This window comes from Psilocybe cubensis, chromosome 9, assembly GCF_017499595.1.
Source record: "Psilocybe cubensis strain MGC-MH-2018 chromosome 9, whole genome shotgun sequence".
NCBI classification, from domain to species: domain Eukaryota; kingdom Fungi; phylum Basidiomycota; class Agaricomycetes; order Agaricales; family Agrocybaceae; genus Psilocybe; species Psilocybe cubensis.
The window spans coordinates 1,771,209-1,784,742 of record NC_063007.1 but is presented as its reverse complement, the minus strand read 5'-3'; the positions used below and the strand labels follow the sequence as shown (position 1 = coordinate 1,784,742).

Here is a 13,534-nt window from a genome sequence, read left to right as displayed (position 1 = left end):
AAGACTAACCTATATTGCATAGTAAGTAGGTGTGTGATGAAATGAGGATCATCCGCAATGTGGTCAGGCAGTCGTTATTGATCCGTCAGCGGGACCGAAGACCGTGAAGTGCTGGAGAAGGCGCAGGAACCTGGACTAGAGGTCGAAGATCGATAGTCGAAGCCCATGCTCCGGCTTCCAACAGGAGAAGTGTATCGGACCGTCGTTCCTTTGCAGAAGAACTTGCATCTTTTTGCATTATTTCGGCTACTTTGGCGTCCCCGTGCGCTTGGAAGAGCGTCATCAGGAGGACTATCAGAATCATTACTGGGAAAATCTGCCCAAACCCCCAGTCGTCTTCTGTGTTGTAGATAGGGTCACATCCATTGCCAACAATTGAGTCCCCACGAAAATACGCGTCTCCCCATTGTCGATCCGCGACCAAATTCCAAACACCGTACCCAAACCACCCTAGTTGGACGAGAATTTCAAGAGTCATGGATCCCAAAAACGCCCAAAGCATAATCACAGTCTTGCGCACTACCACGGTATACATAATACAAAGCGTTGAAGGAGCCGAAGGATTTCTACCTTTGGAATGCGTCGCATTGGGAAAGTCGATAGCCTTGTCCAATATAACTTTAAAGTCTTTCCATCTACTCCACAATGGAGTACACAGTGGGAGAAGCATAACTGGGTAGCTCCAAAGTACGAGGACATAGTTGGCGATCATCCAATTGAGCGGCACGCCGCCCAAAGTGGGGTTTTCTTGCAGGCACAATACTGGGCACGCATAGCTTTCTGCCCAGCGTCGTTCACCTTGTATGTAAGAAAGCCACAAAAGTACAACCATTTGCGTAAACATGCAAGCCGCACGCAGGATCTGTACAATGCGATGGGTGTTTATTCCACGAGCGAGCAATGCCTGGTCATCCTTGATGTCCGAGCGAATAAATATGAAGGAAACCATCTGCGTTCCAGACGCAATCCAAGTGAGATCCGCCGCAATGGAGAAATGGTACACAGAAAAGACAGGGCGCCTACTGCGGATGAGGGCGGTAACTGATATAGCGAGGCCTGAAGCAAGCTGAGTGTCGTGCAAGGAGAGAAGAACAGGGCATACGATGCTAGAGAGGCGAGCTACGCGAGCCGCCAGCGATTTTTTAGGGCGAACAATGGGAGAGAATGGATATAACTCGTGAGTTAGCAAAGGGCTTATCCTCGAAGGTGGACATGAAGAAGCCTTTCGGTAGTGATACTGTTGCAAGAGCGCGTCCACCTTGTTTGGGGACGAGGTATAATTAAGAAACCAATCCAAAATTCGGATTACCGCACAGACCCAAGTAATGGAGCTGGTGGTTAAAAATGCGATGACGACCTGTTGGTTGGGTCAGCTTGGCTAAAGGATATACGCGTCGTACTCACCCCAAGGCCTGCCACGTCGGGGTCGGGTGTTAGATACCCACAAGCACCTCCACAGCTATTGCAATCCACAGTTGAATCGTTAAAAGGCATGTCGTTAAATCGCGGAAGAACGCTTGAACCTAATATATGCGGCATTAAGACACAGCATCGTCCACAAGATGTCAACAGTATGCCTCCGATAACCTCTTGGCCTGTTTCTCCTATGACGTTCACTAGTACGTAACGTATGTACCTGGACTGCGAGGTAAGGCACCATGAACAGCCCCGACGAAACATACAGGCATTAGAAGGTCGCTTGCAGAGTTTTTCAGATATATGCTGTTCATGGCAGTCGGGTGAAAACCCAGGATTCGGATTGCTATGTTTTTTCATAATTTTTACCCTACAGCAAGGAAGTTTGGCTAGTTACGCACCTTCTTGGAGACAACGACGATTCATCATGACATGTACAGCCTTCAATTAACTTTTGGTATCTTTACTTGTTGTTTTTTCGGAAAAGTCGGAATGGCCTCGAGTGTACCTGTAGATATCAGGGATTTTGTATTGAAAAGTGGCTTCGTCCAGCGGTCAACGGACTGGCTTGTGTTGACATGTCGAACACATTTTGGAGATCAGGGTTCCTTCTTCTTTTCTCCCATCTTGTATTTCCTCTCGTTAGTCTCCGTCTTGTGAATACGATGTTGATCCAGATTCTCTCCGCGTATTAGTCTCCCTGTTGTGAACACGACGTCGATCTGGCCAGGTCCTCTCCGCCGTGTGAGTTTTCCTCCTCAGTGTTTTTTGTTGTCTCTAGGCCAACAGCTTTCACTCCGTTGGAGAATTCAGCTTTGTCAATCAACCTTGGTTGGGAGATGTCCGAGAAGTGAGAAAAAGGTTCCTTGAATATTGTTCTAGTGTCGAGGTAGTCGTTATAGGGAAAGAGAAAGCAAACGCCTGCGTAACGTGCGTGAAATGCAACTCCGATCGCTTGTCGTTATCGCCTGCACTGTCAGGAACTTCCATGCCTCATCGAGTTCGTAGAACGAACCACACTCCCCTTCGAGACATCGACACTATCGGACCTGATTGAATGCTCGTGGGAAGAGCTTTCTAAAGTAGCAAACCTGTTCTCCGCAGCTGTAAAACAAACATCACAACTTGACCTCGTTACTGAGACATGGAGGCCGCCAGAGACACAAATGGCACGGCCTCTGAACAGGTTTCGGAGGGAGCGCATACTACTCAATTCAAGTATCTGTCCGCGGCAACCATTTACCTGTCGATATTTGCACTTATACTCCTCCTCGCGAGCTTGATAATCGTTTCAATATCATCACCTCTCGGCGAGACTCATGGATGGCAATATCTAGCGACTTTTCGACTGCTAACTATTTCTGTATTGGTGATTATCTCTATCCAAGTTTTGCCTGCTGAATTTTTCAACTCATTTCAGATATAAGATGATTGTATCTCTAGCTGTCTCGACCGTCTATATCTACGTTGACTGCCCCACTCTCCTGGGTATTATCGTCAACGGTACACTGCTACGGTATTACACTATACAACTCGACGGCTTCCATGCCATATATCCCTGGCAGTCGTTATGCATGCCATACCGACACTACCCCATGTACCCTGGTGGACCAAGAGATCCATTTCCCCCAGTCATATACCCACACCCAGCGTGCAAAGACTGGAAGCTCGCCCTGAAGATTTTGATGGGCATCGCTGCAGGCGCTGCCATCCTCGTAGGGTGCGTCATGACATTGTTCACTATCAATGAGGACTTTAAGATATACTTGAATACTAATCATCTCGCAAAGGCTTATTTATTTGTATATTTTGCTTGTCCTACTTCGCAAAAGTCGGTTCTGGCGGCGCGAGACTTGGACCATTCCACCAGGAACTCATGTCTCACTGTCGTTTAGCTTGAAACGAACGTCGACTGCAGCTCCCTCTTCCGAGCCAGAACATGGCCCAATATATATCTAGCTGTGGTGCTAAACTGCGCACCATCTGTATCTACAAGTATGTTTTTATTTGCTCGTACTTTGATTTTTTATGCTGTATGTAAAGAGACATTGAAAAAGCAAAAAACCTGATTTCCGTTTCTATTGTGTTGTACATACAATTTGAATGGGTTTCCAATGAAAAAGACTAGCGAAGATAGCAATACGAAGCAAACGTGAGTACTATACCAAATAAACCAACGGCGGCGACGGCAAAAAGGCCGAAAAAGACAAACCCTGAAAAAGGAGACAAAACAAGACAATAATCGAATGTAGAATGCCACAAGTAACTAATAAAAAAGCAAGGACGAACAGGAGCACGGTCATCCAAAGAAATCACAACTCGACCTCATCACCAAACGGATCCCAGATCTCCCCGCTCTTCGAGCTTGGTTTTCTCCACTTCAGTCGAGCATCATAATCACGCTCCTTGGCCTCCTGGTCTTCTTCTTCTTGTACCTCAGTTTCAGCACCATTATCACCCGCAAGCTCATCGACTTCCGGCTCCTTCGGGGTCTCCTCATCCTCTTCCACCTTTTCATCGTGCTTGGTCATAAACGCCGACTTTTTGAGCTTGGCCAGCTGCTTCTCCAGGCGCTTAATCCTTAGCCGAAACTTGCGCGCTTTAGGCGGCGCGGGCGTCTGCGTGTATTTCTTATTCGGGTAGTGCGCTTCGAGTATGAAGTCAAAATCGGATGGGTCGGGAAGGGAAAGGCTCGACGCGTTAGCGCTGCCGTAGTAGGATGAATGTGCAGGTGAGGAAGGGTGACGTTGCGGAGAGGAAGGTGGAAGAGAGGATGACGACGAGGCGCAGTGCGTGAGGCCTGGCGTCGAGCTTTGCGTGTCTTGCCCTTTTAGATCTTCTTCCACTTCAATGAAACCATCTTCGTCCTGATAATCTTCGTACTCTTCTTCTTCCGCGTATGCGAGATCCTCTTCTTCATCACGCTCGTCGGCTCCTTCACCTGCGATATCCTCCTCATCCTCGTCACACTGCGCGTCTTCAAAAATATCAAATTCGGTTTCTTCCTCTTCTTCTTCCTGCTCCTGCTGCACTGGGATTGGCGTCTTCTTCTTCTTCGCATCCTCTTCAACAGGTACATCATCATCATCATCATCATCGAATGGATCATAGACCTGCTCCTCCTGGAAGAATGACTCGTCTACATCTCCATAGTCTGTGCCATGCGGGTCCATGTACTGCAGAAGGTACAAGGCGAACAGGTGCGAAGGTATGTTCCATTTGTCCGGAACAATCTCTTCGTCGTGGTCTTCATCCGCCCCGTTTTCCTCATCATCATCTTTCCCATCGTCGTCAGAATCCTCCACGAGAATAACTTCGTGCTTGACAGGTGATGAACTGGCATGGAAAAAAGGATGATTCTCGTCAAAGGGGTGCAAGAAACCACCTTCTACATCAGGGTCGATATCGCCATCTGCGTCGTCGTCCCAATCCGCGTCTTTAGGTGGTGTCAGTCTTCGCTGGGGTGTAGACACGGCACGCGATAACTGGAATGTCGGGGAACCGTTCGAAGAACTGGCCACTGCGATTGGCGCAGGAGAAGAAGACAAGATGTCTGAAATGGATTTAGTGAACACAGGCCGGGGTAGTGGAGGTGGAGATAGATGCACGCGACCGCGCCCATGGAACACGAATGGCGTGTTAGCACGACCACGCTGGCGAGGCAGCACCGCTTTATTCACAGTTATATGGATCTGGGTAGATGGAGAGTGGTGCTTCATGATGCAAGCAATGTATTAGGCAATGAGGGACAGAAGGAAAGAAACGAAACGCACATAAACGATAGCTATCTCTGCGTCGATTCCTCTAGGAAAGACATGGCCTAGCGTAAAATCTTCTTCGTCTGCCCATCTCCACTCGTCTGCCTCATCCTCCTCGGCATCTTCTGTCCCGATATCACTTGCTTTCTCCACCTCTTCACCTCCATCCTCACTCAACTCGTCCTCTTCGTCCAACAGCCCATAATTTGAGCGCCATCTTGCCGGATCACGCTTGTTGGACAACTTGACAGAAGTGACCCCAGACTTGATTTGGCCAGGTTTGTAGAGAGGGCTATAAGTCGCGACTTTTGACTTGACCTCAAAGAGATACTCTTCGTTGTTAGCATGAGCATAGCTGGCCGGCGTGTGGAACAGCCAAGCGATGAGGCATCGAAGGTGGGTGAATGTGTAGTTCATGGGCACACGCACAATGCGATACACCCCGCCTTGTTTCGCAAGAACGCCTTTACGGACAAGCTGAAATCTCAGCACGGCGTGCTTGCTGAATGACGACACCGGAGGCAGTGTATGGATGAGACGCTCTGTCCGCTTCCTTCCAAAGGGGTTCGAGGGCGAATCAGAGGCATGCAGTGGATATGGCGTGTATGGCGTTTTGGGAGTCGCAAATATGGAAGCTTTGTTTGGACTGCTGGAAGATCCAGAGGGACCTGGCGTCCTAGGATACGGAAAGCTGTCCTTTCTCGAACGCTTCCGAGGGGAGCTGTGGCACTGAAAGGCGTCGCCGTCGCCGTCATGGGCGTCGGCGGCGGCGGCAGTGCGCTTATGGGGCATTGTGGTAGTTTTGGTTAAAGAAGGGGCCGTTGTCTCAAAATTTCTGGTTTCAATTCGTCCTACAAACAAACCGCGCTGTGATCACGTGTGCGTGTTGCTGATGCAACCGCGTTTTCCGTCACGTAACGTCACAACCGCAATTAGCCCTCCTGATAACCACTGGATCGCTATCGGATATGTGAAGGTTCGGTATGGCTTTAAAGGTTAAGTTCTTCGTTTATAAGAGCTTGTAGAGCTCAAGGAACATCTCGGGGTCGATCACAAATACGGCAAGGCTGGCGGCCCTGCTTGCTAAGTAGTACCCCTATATCCGATGAGGAGATTCAGCGGGAAAGAATTTTCTTCCGATCTAGTTCACAAAGTTGCTGAAATCTTGGATTAAACTAACCAGTGAGTACCATCACCCTTGATTTATTTTTCGTCTTGACACTCAATACAAGGGCTATTGTTGTAGGCAGGCCTAAGAACAGGGTCAACGTCCCACGAACTCATTGTTCAAATGTAGGGATAAAATGAAGAGCGCTCGAATGTAAATCTGATGTAAGTGTAAATGGTGAATACATAAAAAAGCTTTACCAGTGTTAAACACCTTGTCACTTCATTCGAACCTACAGGTGCCTCTGCTAGTGCTACTGGGCACAGCAGCGCGTTTGCTTGGAACAGGGATAAAATTAGACAGACAGAAACCAAAATTAATGCCTAAACGGCATTGCCATGAGGCAACCTGACCATCAGGCTCAGACGTCTCACTGCTCACTACCTCCGTTTCCCTACCTATGGATCTCGACGCCCACCAGTTGCTCCTCAGTGGAATTATATCCAGTAAGTTAATATAGAATATGTTGTGACAAATACATTTCCTGATTTGCTATCTAGGCATCGATGTCGAAGGCGACATCTTGAAGAACGATAAAAACCGATCCTTTTATTGGGTTCACATCTACGTCGACAACCACAAAGTAATAAAATCGAAGAAATCCCAATCTCGTTCCCGAGAGCTTTCTTGGAAATGGGACTCGGATAACAAAATGTGAGTGTTGCGATAAACCTTTGTCTGGTTCGGTCGCTTATTTGCGCAACAGCGGTTTTACACCTTCTTCGGTAGTCAAAGTTGAGCTCCATCGCGGTTTTAAAGGAGGGATAATAGGAAAAATCCCTCAAACCAAGGTACATGTGGCACAATTTGCGGAACGAATTGAGCGATTGCTCGATAACGGTGAGAGGTTTATCCTTAGAATTTGGGAAATGTAGTTGAAAATATTTCGTATAGATTCGAAATCGTTTGCGCTGGTGGATAGAAAGGGAAAAACCATTGCGCAAATCAACATGTCTCTTTCTCTGTGTGCGACACGCGATGAGTTGATCTCGGACTTCATGAAGAAAGTTGACGGAGATGTGGATGATCTTAAAGGCATCGAAGGCGTCAGCAAACGTGCGTTGTTAGTATTGGGACCTGTGCTGCAGAATACAAGGGTCTTGATGAACAGTGTCGCTGACGTGAGTGGCTCGTGGTCGGCTCAATGGCGATGACAATGTTACTGCGCATTTGTTTATTCAATTTATAATTAGGCGCATCCGATACTAAAGACATCCTGGACGGTCATTTCAACTCTCTACAGTGTATAGTGCTTTATATCCAAAATATATGTAAACTAATCTGTCTTTTCAACAGGCAACACATCAAACGGAAATCCAGGACCAATCAATCCGAGAGCTTGCTGAAACCTTGCGCGAGATGCTCGCTACTACAACCGCGAAGCTTGACTTGCCAAGAATACCAGACGCAGTCGACCTCATCAAAGAAATTGGCTTTCAATCCTTGCAGGTTGCATCACTCATTCACGAGTATACCCAACCCTCTTTCTCCGGTATTTGTCCCATACGCCTTGTTATGATAACCTGACTGACCTGTGTATGCAGAACGGACTTTGAGATTGTACTTTGGTGATATGAGCTCACGTATCACAGAGTGCCAAAGAAGATGTCTGGTTCTAAAAGAGAGGTTCTATGAGAGAATACAGCTGGAAACGAATAAGGCGGTGAAAGAAAGCAGTACGTGTGTTTGATGTCTCATGAGCTCCGGCGTTCAATAGCATTGGTCAATTAGATATGACACGATTTTCCGTTGAAAATGCGAAGTGTCCGGCTTCAGGATTTGGTCGCTACAAAAATAGCAAGACTAGAACTTTGATACGTACATTTATGTCAGGTTTCGTAATGAAGTACTTAGTCATTACTACATACACCCTTGGTTGAACAACGTACTTTGGTGTGGTCGTACTGTGACCTAGGTATACATTGCTGTATCAAATGGTTTTCTTATCAATGATACAGTAATACCCGGTTTATATGAACCTATACCAAGTCCTGTTCACTTTCAAACAACTTTTGTCATTTTTTCTCAGATTTTTTTGTTTCCAACTTATCTCGGCTCCTTCTGCATCAAAATAATCTAAGTAAAGGTGCCGGAAACACCCACAGCATGACAAAATATGCTTTGCCGTGATAGGCCGATATAAACTCAGTTAAATTTCAGATTATCTGGAAGAATTGCGCCCTTAACCATCTGTTGAAATAACTGCTTTACGGAAGACCATCTTTAGAGAGACCACCCTAGGATAATACCAACACGTACACCATTGGTTTTGATGAAACCACGACTTGACCACAGCTTTACCACGACACGAGTTTAAATTTACCACGGTCTGTGCTAATTTTATCAGAATGTCATCCAATAGGCTGTTCGCACACTCAGAATGTAAGCACTACAACATAAAGAAAGGCCCAAAACTAGTGAGTACAACTCTATTTCTCAATGTTCGCTTTTTCAACGGAAAATCGTGTCATAATTAGAGGATATTATGAACGAGGTCAAAAATGAGGTTTGCAAGGTGAAGGACGACGCCCTAGGTACGTCGCTCTGATCACAGCTTAGATACTAATTGGCCTCATACTAACACTAAACGTAATTTATTGAAGCGGAAAAGATTTTCAAGTGGTTGTGGCCCTCCGACCGCCCAATCGACATTTCAAAAAACTACAACGAAGCTCATGGAAAGCGTCAGCGCCAGACATGTTCATGGTTTCTCGAGGACGAGAGATTCGGACGATGGCTACATCATCCTGGCTTCATCTGGGTCCACGGAAAAGGTAATCATCCTGAGTTCTGTAATCTTCAAGTGAAGGTAATATTGACTTTGTGACAATAGCGGGGTGTGGCAAGACAATCTTAATGTAAGTTTGAAGGTCCTCAGACGATCTGTAATTTAAACCCACGAAATTCACAGGGCCTCGATTATCAATAAACTTCCGGACCCCAGCTCATCGACTGGAATTGTTTATTTCTTCTTCGATGCACGCGACGGACAGACAGACTCCCAGCTACATATAAAATTCATACGATCACTGGCGTACCAGCTATGCGACTCCCGTCATGGAGGGATTCCGCAAGAGATGGTAGACCTTCATACAAAATGTGGTGCTTCGCAACCATTGGATGATCAACTCGAGGAGACCATGCAACATATTCTAGAAGGATTTGACCGCGTGTTCATTGCCATTGATGCCCTAGACGAGTGCTCAGATCGCCAAAAGACACTTGATTGGGTTCGGAAACTCCTCACCAACACACAACTACAAACTGATATTCATTTGCTAATCACAAGTCGACATGAGACAGACATCACAAACGTTTTTAAAGATCTAGGCGGCGACAGTATTGACGTCGTTAATCCTACAAACAAAGACATTGAGGACTATATCAGCAAGCAAATGGAATGTTCAAAGCTTCAGCGATTCAATGAACAGATTCGGGGTGAGGTAGAATCAAAATTACGGGATTGTGCTGACGGATCGTAAGTTCTACCTTTGTCATTGCCGCATCATTGTACAGCAGCACTGATTACGGTGAAAGGTTTCGATACACTGCACTAATGCTGGCTGAATTGGAGCAGTGTTCAACCTTGTCCAAGTTGGAGAAAGCATTGACCAAGTTTCCAAATGGCCTCGACGAAATATATGACCGAATTCTGCGTAAATGCAAGGACGAAGACGCTTTGGATCTTCGAAGGTTTCTTCAGTTCCTTGCATTCTCAATGGAAGCAATAACACTTAGTGAACTCGCTGAAACTGTTACGATTGAATTCTCTTCGGATGATCAGGCAGTTTTTAATCCTAAAAGACGGTATCTCAACCCATCTGATATCCTGGAGCTATGTGGAGGATTGGTTGTAATGAGTAAAGATGAACGAAACACCAGTGAGACCTGCTTTCCTTGGATATAAATCAAACAGATGCTCACAGACCCTGGAAAGAGGAATTCATTAAATTGTCTCATTTCTCGGTGAAGGAATATCTCATCTCCACTCGAGTTCAAAACAGATTTTGTCTGGCCAATACCGCTCAATCTCGCATTGATATCTCAAAAACATTGATGTCGTATCTCTTGGAAACTTACTTAATCAACGACACATCTGATGCCTCTGCTTTCCCGCTCAAAAATTATGCTGCAGAGACCTGGGACCTCCATGTTGGATACCATGGCATAGATGCAGATACTACCGTGTTCAAGATGGCAGCACGTCTATTAAGATCAGGAATCCCTGTTCTAACAAAGGTCGCCATTGGAAAATTTGACCTCAGTCCAAAAGAAAGTCAATGTCTGAAGAAGGGACTAGTGGAAATTGAGCCAAGGCCACTACAGTGGGCATCGTTGCTAGGACTTGTTGGGGTGGTCGAACACCTATTGGCAGAGGTGGATAATAATAACCCAGACAGAGAGCAATTGGAGGCAGCATCCTCTAGAAGCAGTGTTCATGCGTCTAAGGTCTGCCAGAAACGCGCCATAGATGTCAATGTCAACACCGTGGGTGGCAAGTATGGCACGGCACTCCAGGCAGCATCTAATAGGGGCCATGAATTAGTGGTTGAAACACTCTTAAAACATGGTGCTGATGTCAATGCTGTGGCAGGGAAATACGGCACTGCACTCCAAGCGGCCTGCTACAGGGGTCATGAATCGGTGGTCCAAGCCCTTCTGAAGCATGGCGCGGATGTCAATGTCGTGAGTGGCAAGTATGGCACTGCTCTTCAGTCTGCAACTCTACGATGCAGTCGTCAATCGGTGGTTGAAGCACTCCTCAAACACGGTGCGGACGTCAACGCCATGGCTGGAAAGTTCGGCACTGCACTCCAGGCAGCGTCTTATGAAGGCAATCAATCGCTGATTGAACTACTCATAAAGCACGGTGCAAATGTCAATGCTGTGGATAGCAAGCACAAGACTGCACTCCAGGTGGCATCAAATCGGGGCAATCTATTGGCAGCCAAAGCACTCCTGAAACACGGCGCAGATGTCAACCATACCGTGCCTGGCTACTTTGCCACTGCACTCCAGGCGGCATCTTCTAAGGGCCATTATAGTCTTGTGGACCTCTTGTTGAACAATGGGGCAGATGTGAACGTGTCAGGGGGCTATCATGGCAATGCACTACAGGCAGCATGTTTCCAAAGTCACAATAAAGTTATTGAATTGCTCTTAAACAATAAGGCTGAAGTGACCTCACTGGTTCATCTGGCTCGTATCAATGACCCCGCACTGCAGGAAAAACTTCGCGCAGCATATTCTGCAGACAAGAAAAATGTGAGTTTGGGTTTCTTACCTCGTCCTCGATTATCCTGATAAACGACAATAGATATCTAATGCTCTTCATACTACGCAGGCCAACTAAGCTGTTCAATCGGCGTTAAGAGTTGGTTTTGTTTAACTTTTCTGTGGGACATTACCTCGCAGTCCGCCATATTGTTTACGGACAAATAGTAATGTCGATGTACTACCCGACACTGTAATCTCAAGATTAACGTAGTCAGTTATGTACCCCAGAACCAAGCAAGCTTACCTGTATAAAGGCAATGTACACCAGCGCAGATACTTCAGCATTGAAGATATCGTTGCGATCGTCGCATAGCAAACAGGGGAGAGCATATAGCTTAAAACCAGGAGATCCGCCCACGAGTGATAGGTACGCATGAGGTGGATACACGCTTCCCTGGTAGACGAAGTGGAAGAGTGTCCTGGGTGAAGAGTATTTTGCCACCAGACCTGGATTGAACATTCCCCTCGAGCTGTGACGCATATATTTACATCACAGGTATGTATGCGCCGTAGACGACGCCCAAAAGTACACAGAGACCACATCCAGTTTATTATGGGTGCATGGGGCAATAGAGAGAGACGGTATGTTCGCCAATAGTAGCCAGGTGATCCAACCAAGTTGTTCAATGGACCAAATTATAATAGCAGGTCTCTTGTAGACTGACAGAGTGCATGTCAGCATCAGAAATATCACCCTAAATATCATGGTGATTGTCACGATGGGCCGTCGACGATGTGTTTCTTGGGCGTTGTGGTAGTCGGAGTTGAAGAAGTGTTTGGTTGATGGGCGCCGTGGTCATGTGCGCGTATTGGTTACATGTCACGTCACAAGTGTCACCTCCGCCTTTTTCCGAGCTGCAGTATTGTCAGAAACGCAAGGGTGATCACTACCACCCATTCCCAGTGTCTGCCATCACAAGCAGCATGCGGCCGATACCAGTGCGGCATCCGACTTGGGAAATTGGAAAGGTTCACTTCACCGACAAATTCCCGTTGGTGAGTCTAATAGTACGTGAATGTACTTTCAAGTTTCCAAGTTGATCTGGTCGGAACAAGAAAAATTGTGCTATGATATTGCTGGCTAGCGCTTAACTGAACGCCATTGATTAAACTCAATGATTAACGTTCGCCGACGGCATGACAAATACACTTTTATGCAGTGACTCCGAGGAAGCTATGATCTTACATTATACTTTCATATAAACATTGAAGATCCTTAACTCAGACTAACAGCTCATAGGTCCAACCTCTTTCCTACAGTGGACTTTGCCCATGGGTTTGCGATAGGTATGTTTGTATGGATCTATGACTTTCTCCGATTCACGGCAGTACTTAGTAGCATACCAGATTGAAGGAATGCCAGTTGGTGCTAATTGTACTACGTCGAAATGGGATACCTCAACTCATGGACACGCCCAAGACGGGATCAAGCAATCTTCCCTCTTTAGTCAAGTTACGTGATTTACGTACAATAGCAAATGGGCTTCGCTGATTAGTGTTATTTTACTTAAGAGATATTTTGGCGTCCCATTTTGCCCGGGTGTTTTATAACACCAAGAAAGCAGACATAACCTGTTATGTCCTACATCACATTATATATAAATCACCGCTCAAGATCTGGTTCGAATCAAGAACTGATTTTGTTTGCCATCTAACATCTATCTTGTATTTCGAATCAGAAGATTCCTTTGGACTGTAAAAATTTCCGGGTTTGTGGCTGCAAAAACAGTGGGAGCCAACTCTCACATCTCAATGAACTATCTACTCATAACGTCTCTACTCTCTCACTAGACATCACGATGTGTTGCCCACATTTTGCATACTAGTAATAGCAAATAGCCATGATGTAACATGATCTATTGCGGTCGCGTGTTTATTCAATCGGCAGTTGTCTTCAGCGCGATTTGGCCGCATA

General features: G+C 46.3%; 3 protein-coding genes across 3 annotated transcripts; 2 read left to right on the top strand and 1 right to left on the bottom strand.

Moving 5' to 3' along the window:
* Positions 1–85: 85 nt before the first annotated feature.
* On the bottom strand, positions 86–1,494 carry JR316_0009998 (uncharacterized protein; the record flags this gene model as incomplete). The annotated part of the gene is made up of 3 exons (XM_047895675.1): positions 86–519; positions 571–1,357; positions 1,405–1,494. 3 exons carry the CDS (start codon positions 1,492–1,494, stop codon positions 86–88), a joined length of 1,311 nt encoding a protein of 436 aa, XP_047745394.1.
* A 1,066-nt stretch (positions 1,495–2,560) lies between these two features.
* On the top strand, positions 2,561–3,375 carry JR316_0009997 (uncharacterized protein; the record flags this gene model as incomplete). The annotated part of the gene is made up of 3 exons (XM_047895674.1): positions 2,561–2,785; positions 2,844–3,136; positions 3,207–3,375. The coding sequence occupies 3 exons, from the start codon at positions 2,561–2,563 to the stop codon at positions 3,373–3,375; spliced, it is 687 nt and encodes a 228-aa protein (XP_047745393.1).
* A 3,367-nt stretch (positions 3,376–6,742) lies between these two features.
* On the top strand, positions 6,743–11,646 carry JR316_0009996 (Vegetative incompatibility protein HET-E-1; the record flags this gene model as incomplete). The annotated part of the gene is made up of 12 exons (XM_047895673.1): positions 6,743–6,788; positions 6,843–6,996; positions 7,049–7,182; positions 7,237–7,463; positions 7,639–7,834; positions 7,887–8,018; positions 8,820–8,876; positions 8,946–9,116; positions 9,176–9,200; positions 9,254–9,820; positions 9,880–10,223; positions 10,259–11,646. 12 exons carry the CDS (start codon positions 6,743–6,745, stop codon positions 11,644–11,646), a joined length of 3,441 nt encoding a protein of 1,146 aa, XP_047745392.1.
* Positions 11,647–13,534: the final 1,888 nt, after the last annotated feature.